The 9,449-nt window shown below is 29.6% G+C and overlaps 2 protein-coding genes across 4 annotated transcripts; one reads left to right on the plus strand and one right to left on the minus strand.

Moving 5' to 3' along the window:
* The first annotated feature begins 3,016 nt into the window (after positions 1 to 3,016).
* Positions 3,017 to 7,702, plus strand: LOC109798444 (bidirectional sugar transporter SWEET2). 3 transcript variants are annotated; one of them, XM_020358742.3, is made up of 7 exons: positions 3,017 to 3,384; positions 3,551 to 3,587; positions 3,712 to 3,928; positions 4,376 to 4,534; positions 4,633 to 4,752; positions 4,867 to 5,010; positions 7,174 to 7,702. In XM_020358742.3, exons 1-6 carry the CDS (start codon positions 3,324 to 3,326, stop codon positions 4,978 to 4,980), a joined length of 708 nt encoding a protein of 235 aa, XP_020214331.2. In that variant the 5' UTR covers positions 3,017 to 3,323; the 3' UTR covers positions 4,981 to 5,010; positions 7,174 to 7,702. The 3 variants fall into 3 exon arrangements, with proteins under 3 accessions (XP_020214331.2, XP_020214332.2, XP_020214330.2); XM_020358743.3 differs by lacking the exon at positions 7,174 to 7,702 and adding an exon at positions 6,203 to 7,104; XM_020358741.3 differs by lacking the exon at positions 7,174 to 7,702 and having other exon boundaries at positions 3,020 to 3,384; positions 4,867 to 5,321.
* On the minus strand, positions 6,249 to 7,766 carry LOC109798445 (uncharacterized). Its single transcript, XM_020358744.3, has 2 exons — positions 7,212 to 7,766; positions 6,249 to 6,480 (listed from the first exon to the last, which is right to left on the minus strand). Exons 1-2 carry the CDS (start codon positions 7,764 to 7,766, stop codon positions 6,433 to 6,435), a joined length of 603 nt encoding a protein of 200 aa, XP_020214333.2. The 3' UTR covers positions 6,249 to 6,432.
* Positions 7,767 to 9,449: the final 1,683 nt, after the last annotated feature.

A 9,449-nucleotide genomic window follows, 5' to 3' on the forward strand; every position in this document is an offset into this window, starting at 1 on the left:
AAAAGAAAATTCAGAGATCTTTAACATTTATATGCACCTTTTTTCATATTTTTATACAAATTTAAAGGTTATTTATTGTTAGTGTGAAAATTTTTACTTAATTAATCAATCAAAAGTCACTATTTGTATAACTTTTAAGGTAGTTATTATAAAAGTTAAAAAACTTATCTTTTATAGTATAAAATCATTAAATGACCATATAAAATTATTTTACATTGTATATAACACTTTTAAACCATGTTTATATATGTTATTAGATAATAATATTTTGACGTAATTGTATTTTATGTTTCAAAGTTTCACTTTTTTGGCAAAATTTGCTCTCAAGATTTTTTTTCATGAATTTTTCCCAATTTTTGAGATTTTGGCGATTTATATCCTCTCATTAATTCTATCAGAATACTAATCGAGTATTGATGTGATATATTTGATGTAGATAAACTTGATGACGTAACATGTTTGACAAAGGCTTAATTACATTTTGTGTCTTTAACTTTTGCTTTTTGCCAAATTTTGCCCCTCAAGTATTTTTTTCTCATGATTTATGTCCCTAAACTTTTAGATTTTGATAATGTGTCTTCTCGTCAATTATTTATCAAAATAATAATATAATGATAGTCATTTGTGTCTTCTAATGTTATGTAAAATGATAATTTGATTTAATATAATTGTAACATTTGTATCTTCTAATGTTACGTAAAATGAAGATTTAACTTAATATGATTGTGACTTTTGTATATACCTTGCATTTTTCTTTACTTATTTAATTAGTTATGACTTTGTATTAAAGTGTTATTTGATTAATTAAATTAAAATTTAGTTGAAGTTATTGATCCTATTGCATCCATCTTATAAAAATAGGTTACTTTTAATTATGAAAAAGATAATTAGAGTGAGATTAATAAATTTAACTAAACTTTAATTTAATTAATTAAACAACACTCTAATATAAAGTCATAACAACACCTTATTATAAGAAATATCCAAAACGTAAAGTTAACAAAGATGACTACAACACTTGTGTGAATGTGTATAACTTTTAAGGTACTTATCGTAAAAACTAACAAATTTATCCTTTTTAGTGTATCATGATTGAATGACTGTATAAAATTGTTTAACATTGGATATAAATCCATTAAACCCTTTTTTATAGAAGTAAAGGATAACACCTTCTTGAATGAGCTTCTCTTACAAGGTCTCTTGCCTTCAATAGAGAAGACTACACATATTGAAAGGATAAAATTAAGATATTCATTAAGTTTACCTAATACTACCTCTAGAACATCATCACAGGTGATGATGTGCTAGTAACTAAACTAGAAAGTGAGTAGAGTCGGGAATACTATAATATTCTATACCTCAACACAAAAGCAAGATACATACGTATTAGCTTATTTTTTGTCGAGAATAGAATACAACAAGTTTTACTACTGCAATACTACAAAAGAGATGTGGGAAGCCGACATGGTAACTCATGAAGGAACTGAAGATGTAAGGCTCAAAAGAGCTATAACTCTTTAAAGACATTATAAGTTGTTAACAATAAAGTAAAACAAAATCATTGGCAGGATGTTTGAAAGATTCCAAACCATTCTCAATAGGCTAAAATCTATGGAAACTAAGTTCTTTAAAGCTTAGAAGAACTTAAAGATCTTAGATAACCTTCCAAAGATCTTGGAGTCCAAGGTCACTACCATTTCAAAGATAGGCGACCTTAAGATTATGATGCTGGATGAACTCTTGGGGGCTTTGAGAGTTCATCAAGTTTAAGAATATGCTAATGAAGACTCAAAAACTTCCATAAGAAGAAGAACAAGTTCAAGAAGTTCATCAAGGAAATACATGTATTACTATTAATTTTATACTTAAACATGATTTGAGTCCATGCAAATATCATTTATTTTCTCTTACTTAAATAATACTCGAATTATATCTTATCTTTTATACTTTAATTAAAACTTCCAATCATTATTTTATTAATATTAATTATTGGATTAAAAATGTTTTACTTTACTCCTAAAATATTATAAATCTAAAAATGACAAAAAAAATTGCATAAAACTAAAATAAAATAGAATTATATTTTCATTAACTTAAAACATATTTAAGCATTACATATTGTACAACAACACTTTTCTATAGTTTTTCTGATGACAATTATATATATATATATATATATATATATATATATGTAAATTTTAATTTTTCTTGTGAGAGTAAATATTTAAAATTAGATTATGAATAAATTCATGTTCCAAAAAAACAAATTACATGTGGCAAAAAAGATTACAAACAAATTAAACAAGTCAAGTTCGTTTTTTTTCCTTAACATAAGGTTAAGTTTATATAAATAAATGAATCATGTTTGAGTAACTCTTTTTTTTTTTTCTCCATAAGACAAACCTAAAACTTTAGTGATCAAGATCTTTCCTGTACAAAAGTCTATAAATATATATATATAAAATATTATTATAATTATATTTTTTAAAGTGTAAACATTCTTATTTATTGTATTTCTTAATTTATAATATCTGTATTATTTTATATGCATATTTTGTTTCTTTTCTTTTACTTTTTAAGCAGCCAAATAATCTACAAATTATCTCTCTCTCTACTCATTTCTTTTTGCCATTATTTCTTTTCATTTCTTTATTTCACTTTTTTTCTCTGAACCCACATACTTAAGATTATAATAATGGATTTAAAAAAGTTTAACCTACAACAAAAATCCCTTCACATATGTTCCCATAAGAAATTAAATGATTTTTCCCGTAAGAAATTAAATGATATTCTACTCTCATAGTTGATTCCTGAACGATCTAAATAATGCCGATATCTTATCTAACTTTTGGCGGTATCTTCCCCCGTCCGTTTGATTATTTTATATCAGGCAACAATCAACATGTCTAATTGTGGAAACATATATCCTCAAGTTAAGAGTTCTTGCTTAATTTAATAGTATTAAAAAACAAATTGTGGAAACATCAAGATCCACGTAAGCAAACGCGATTAGGTACATACAGTTCATGGTGCAAAAACATGTTTTCTTTGTGGTGTTGTTCTGTCAAGGGCCAGCTATGACTAGGGATACAATTAAAAGGGGTCAAGCTTAAGCATGTCAGTGTCTTAGAGCAATCATCTTGGCGCTGATCAACAACCCCTATCATTAGCAAACGTGGGTCATTTTGATTAGACATAAAGAGAGTGAAAATAAAAACATATATCAGTTTCCACTGTCAATCATCTTCTTGTGTATATATATGCACTATGGAATGAGGGTTTAGTTTGTTTCTGTTAAAGTTGGTTTTGTTGATTGAAGAGTGATGTCTTTGTTTGGTGTTTATTCCATCAGCGAAGTTGGCAAGGATGTTGCTGGAGTTGCTGGTATGTTCTCTCTCTTTCAGTTTCTGGGGTGTTTTATTCTCTTCACAAAGATTTAGAATTAAATAAAAGGAAACTTTTTTGGGATTTTAATTGATGAAGCAAAGAACCCATTTTATAAATACCATGAACTGGAGTTGCCTATCTTGATTTTGCTCTGAATTTGCAGGGAACATCTTTGCTTTTGGGTTGTTTGTATCCCCCATGTAAGTTTCTCAAAAATGGATTTTTTTTTTTTACAATAATTGAGGTAAGAAGAGTTTGTTGTTTATTTTATCCTTTCATTGATACTGAGTAATAACTCTTGTATTTTTTTTGTTTGATTTCTAGACCAACATTTAGGAGAATTATCAGAAATGGGTCAACAGAAATGTTCTCAGGGTTGCCATATTTTTACTCTCTCTTGAACTGCTTGATCTGTTTGTGGTATGGCACACCTCTGATATCACCTGACAATTTGTTGGTAACAACTGTTAATTCAATTGGAGCAGCCTTTCAACTTGTGTACATAATCCTCTTCTTGATGTACGCTGAGAAAGCAAGAAAGGTTAATCTTTTGATATGCTATTATAAGCTTATGATTTATGATAACTTTTTAAGAAAGTGAATTATGAATCTAATTCAACTTTACAAAACCAATATATAAAAAGGTGAGGATTGCACCTAATGTCGAGGACCACACATCTCAAACGTGAGGTTTCCAAGACTAAATATTTGCGGTTGTCTAATAATGACTCGATAGCAAGGTAACATGATAAGATTAACAACGATCAATAATCGTTAAGATAGTGTATGATCTAAAATAAAGTATATAAGTAAGATGTGATCTTCACCTTATAAGCTGGTTTTATAAAATTGATTTAGGCTCGTGTCCCACTTTCTTACAATGATATTAAAGTCCATATCATTAGTTGATGTGAAATTTTTAACATAATTGCATAAAGCACATTAGTTCATTTCTAAGCTGTTGTATACTAAAAACTGTCATTGACAGGTGAGAATGATTGGATTACTGATAGCAATTTTGGGCATATTTGCCATCATACTAGTTGGGAGCTTGCAAATTGATGACACTGTGATACGCCGAGTGTTTGTGGGATTCTTGAGTTGTGCTTCTCTCATTTCAATGTTTGCCTCTCCATTGTTTATAATTGTATGCTTGTCATTTCCTAGATATTCATCCATTTAACAGTTTCCGCATCTGTTAGCTTGGTCAATTTGTTTACATGTTTTGTCTATGTAACTGCTCAGAAATTGGTTATTCGGACAAAAAGTGTTGAGTTTATGCCGTTTTATCTTTCACTTTCGACCTTCCTGATGAGCACCTCCTTCTTTCTTTATGGATTGATCAGTGATGATGCCTTCATTTATGTGAGAGTCCTTTCAGCTCATCTCTTTCTTATTTGAAGTACTCATTTTAGTTTCAAATCTTTATTTTGTTGGCTAATATATGTAATATACCTGTGTCTGTGTTTGCTCTTGTAGATACCAAATGGGATAGGAACTGTTTTAGGAATCATACAACTGATATTATATTTCTATTACAAGAGTCCATCCGGTGAAGACTGCACAGAACCCTTGGTAGTGTCATATGAATGATCCATGCTGCCGAGTGCTGGCAAAGTCAAGGTATAGGCAAATACACAATTTGTGATTAAAATTTATGGTCTTCACATCAGCGTGAGGTGGTTCTCTGAAATTGGTAGCTACTAGCTGTCATTCTTTATGTATGAAATGTTTTCCATGAGTTGAAGAAATAAATTTATGGTTTTGATTTGATTATGAAGTTTCTCCATACAATTCATGGAGATGTTTGGTTTGAACCTTTTCACAATATTTCAATTCCATTTCTGGCATTGTCTTGTCAGCTTTTAATTGTCACTATGTAACAAATGATGCTTTTCTTGAAATGGGAAGATGGAATTTATTTTCTTCAGGTATTCTATCTCTTCTGTACCAGTTAAGTGATAATTCTGTTATCTTTCACTATACATCAATTTCTGAGGATCATCGACCACAATATTTATCCATATTTGAGAAAAGTTAAAAACGATTTACCTTTCATTTTTTAGACTCTGATCAAGTTTTTGAGTGCTGTCATTATTTTATACTATAGTTTGCATGCATTTGAATTATTGGTTGTCTGAGCTATCTCTCCTCGATTAACCTACCCGATATATCTTATCACATTTAACTAATTTTTCCACATTCTGTGTTTGTGGGTTGGGGCTCAGTTCCTGGTCTAATAGGCACAACCCCTTGTTGCAGAATGAGCAACGGGGGCAAATCTAGAATGTAAGAACTATAAACGTAAGTCATGTAACGGCACATGGACGGTTAAGATTAAAAAATAGTTAATAATGATATAACTATTTAAAATTATGTACAGTTATCTTTTAATCCTAATCAAATACATGATCTAATAAAACAAAATCTATATTTATTATTCTTGTTTGTTAAGATAACCAAAAATTCTCAGATATGCTCCTATTCTAGAATTGTACCTTAACGCTATGGTAATGTACAATGTATTGCAAAATTCCATGTAAGCATATATTATGCAGTTAAAATGTTGATAAGAATAAGGTTTGGAGACCAAAAGGAAACACCGTAAAAGAATAGCGTTTAAGATTTGACTATATTCATAAAAATAGGATTTCCCTATTAATCAATTTTTAAATTAGCTAAAAAAATTATAGATGACCTCCAAGTTCATAGCATGTTAGTTAAATTCATTACCAATTTGTGTTTGTTTCCATATTTCTATGATAGACATGAATTTCCTTTATGCTCTTTACATTGTTTTCTTTGGCTGCTGCAGCTTTCTGATGCGTCATTTAACAATAATAGAAAAAGAGAAGGAAATATGTCATCCACTTTGGAAACTATTGCCATTGAAATGTAAAATGCATTATTCAATTCTTGGGAAAACTGCAATTTTATGAAACGATGAGTGCATATTTGAACTGATCACATCATGTCATTTCTGTGAAACCTCGTTGTCTGTCTGATACAACGTACAAGAGAAAGAAAAACCCAGTAACATAAGTACTAAAGTAAATCTTTTAGAGTAGTTCTCATTGTAACATTTCCTTTTTCCTGCACAAAACAAAAGCAAAGTTAGAAATAAACAAAAGCAGACAAATGTTGCTTGTACCCGCAACATTCCTGTGAATCACAAGCTGTGATTCAATATCTTGGAGCAAGTACTGTTGCATCCTAGAGAGTTACAAGAAGTTGGGATTGTGGAAGAAAGTTCAAACATTTTTTGTGTTTGTGTACATTTATAAATTTGTGCTGCGCTTCAAAAACACACTATTGCAAGATATTCATGTTGCACCATTCCTGCTGTTATGTTGGTATTTGGTCCATTGTGGTATTATCTGGATTGGGGGTAAGTTCATCAGTTGTAACATGCAGCTACAGAACAAGTTATATCAGGGGCATTTACTTTTTTATTAAAGTCTGATGCTACATATTGATCTCAACTTTGCCTAGGCTGAAATGTACATAAATATCATGCATGCATTTTACTTATTTCTTATTTGGCCACCACATATCTCTGGAGCCATTGTTTTCCAATTTCATCATGTTAATGGAGTCTGAGAAGAGTCATTCCATCTATAAGTATGAATTTCATTATTTCAAGAATGTAGCTTTGAGCCCATTTTATAAAAATGTAGCTTTGAGCCTATTTTATAAAAGTGACTTGTAAGGTGAGAATCCATATTTACTTATATACTTTATATGGGTCTTATTTGGATGTGAAACCTGAGTTTTTTTTCGATACAGTATACTATATGCTGAGTACCAAGGTGATAAACAATTACCTGTTGTGAAATTTCCATGAAGTGAGTTTCATTCTCTGAATCACGAAGAAGTCTCCCTTTCTCATCATAGAGAATGAGGCCACTAAAGCTTGGCAACTCACACTTCTCCCCCCTCAGTATTGGTCTTTGCCACACTGGTGAATCGGAGTTATGGCTATGCCACCCACTTTCAAGACCCTGCCTTTGTAAGCCAAGCAATGGGGACCCCCTCTCTCTCTGCCATGCAATGTTCTCCTCCAGTTTGCTTGCCTTGCTCCACAACATTGACCCCATGAGTACCCTCTTCACTGAAATCCACCCCACACAACTTGGCTCCGACCATTCTGAAGATGTAGTAGTAGTAGTACTAATACTGGTAGTTGTGGTAGCATTTTCATTCTCATTTTCATCATCTATAACACCCTCTTGGTGCACAATCTTATTGTTAATGGCCTTTCTTCCAAGTATAATAAAAATGCAAAGGCACACAAGTGCAAAGCTTGCACAAGCAAGTAGAAGAACAGCACCTAGTGTTGAAACCTTCAATTTATCTTCCAACTCCCACAAAGTTTCCATGAGCTTCTTTTTTCTATTTTGAGTAGTGTGACCAAGTGAGGAGCGTGGTTAGTTTTGATGGAGTATATTTGGTAATTAAAGTGGAATGATAGAATGAAAATGATGCATGGTCATGATGCCCTGTTGGGGTGGCAAGCTTCATATGAGGTCCACCGCTAGTGGAATTGTGGAAATTTGGGCCCCAATTAACGCTTGTGGGGGCATACTTAATATTGTTGACGGTTGAATTGAAAGGTGGCTCACCGTTCAAAGATTAATTAAGACTTCCCACGGGAATTCTGTGGTAGCCATCAAACCATGGAAAACTCAGTTAAAACTTTGAGAAGTAGAGCATGTGTGTAACTGTAAACTATAGAATGGATTCTCTCCAAGGGAAATGATAAGCATATTTTATAGCTAAGAGAAACAACTGTGTGATGGAGTGTTTTTATGAATCAGTTGAGTCTAACTCAACTCAGGTTGAAAAAAAAAATTATTATAAATTCATAAAATTTTGTTTCTTTTATATTGGAACACGCGTTTTTTTTTATTGAAAATAATTTTAAACTAGTATTTAAATATATACATACTTTCTCTGATTCAGAATAAGTACAAATTAAGGTTTATATATATATATATATATATATATATATATATATATATATCAGTATTTTAGTATGTAAAATGAACATATTAAATATTTATTATATATGATTAAAGTTTACAATAAATTATGTATATAAATAAATATTATGTTTTAATATATAAATTATATAAAATTTGAATAGATAGATCATTTTAAATATATAAATTATATTTTAAATTTATGATGAATAATTTATATTATAGTATATTATTTTTATTTATTGATATTTATTTTAAAATATAAAAAATTAATTTATAAATAATTATGATAGATAAAAATTGTATTAAATATGAAGTTAAAAGGATTTTAAAAAATTTTCTCATCAAAGAAAAATTCTTAAAGTTGCTCTTACACAAGGTAGTAGCTTATGTTTTATATATAGGAGTGACTAAGAAAAATAGAAGAAAAAAATATCACTTTTTTATATATAATTTTAATAAAATAGGTTTATTCTCTCGATAAATACATTATTTTAACTTTGGTTGTTGAGTAATTTACAAAAGGACAAATTAAGGGAGGAAAATAGTTAATACTACTTATGATCCTAATTATAAACAATAAATTAGATTTTTTTTATCCTAATTATAAGTAACAATCATTAATTTTTAAAGTTATTAGGGTTAAATTTATTTTATATCCTTCACTTATTGTTAATTCTATTTTTTTGTGCATTCACTTATTATAACTAACATCAAATATGACAATCACTTGAAGTACAAGGTTATATTTGGAATAAAACTTAAATTTTTGGTTCCATTTATTAAAAGTAACCATATTAATTACTTTTTTAATTGTAATGATTTATCCTATGTTGCTTATGAATAGGATCAATTACATTAAAAAGTTAAAATATGAATCATTTTTAGACAATGCTAACCGGTGTCCTTGATATAATGGTTAAGGAATCAAAAGTAGAATTTTTTTATATTAAAATATGTATTTACACATTCTCTAGTGTAACTTTATTATAAATTTCAATAAAAAAAATTATTTGTTTAGGGTACTAGTTAATAAGTAGGGGTGGCAAAACAAGTTGACAGGATCCATTTTGGCCTACC

The sequence above is a fragment of the Cajanus cajan genome, chromosome 8 (assembly GCF_000230855.2).
Source record: "Cajanus cajan strain Asha chromosome 8, NIPB_CcT2T_4, whole genome shotgun sequence".
NCBI classification, from domain to species: domain Eukaryota; kingdom Viridiplantae; phylum Streptophyta; class Magnoliopsida; order Fabales; family Fabaceae; genus Cajanus; species Cajanus cajan.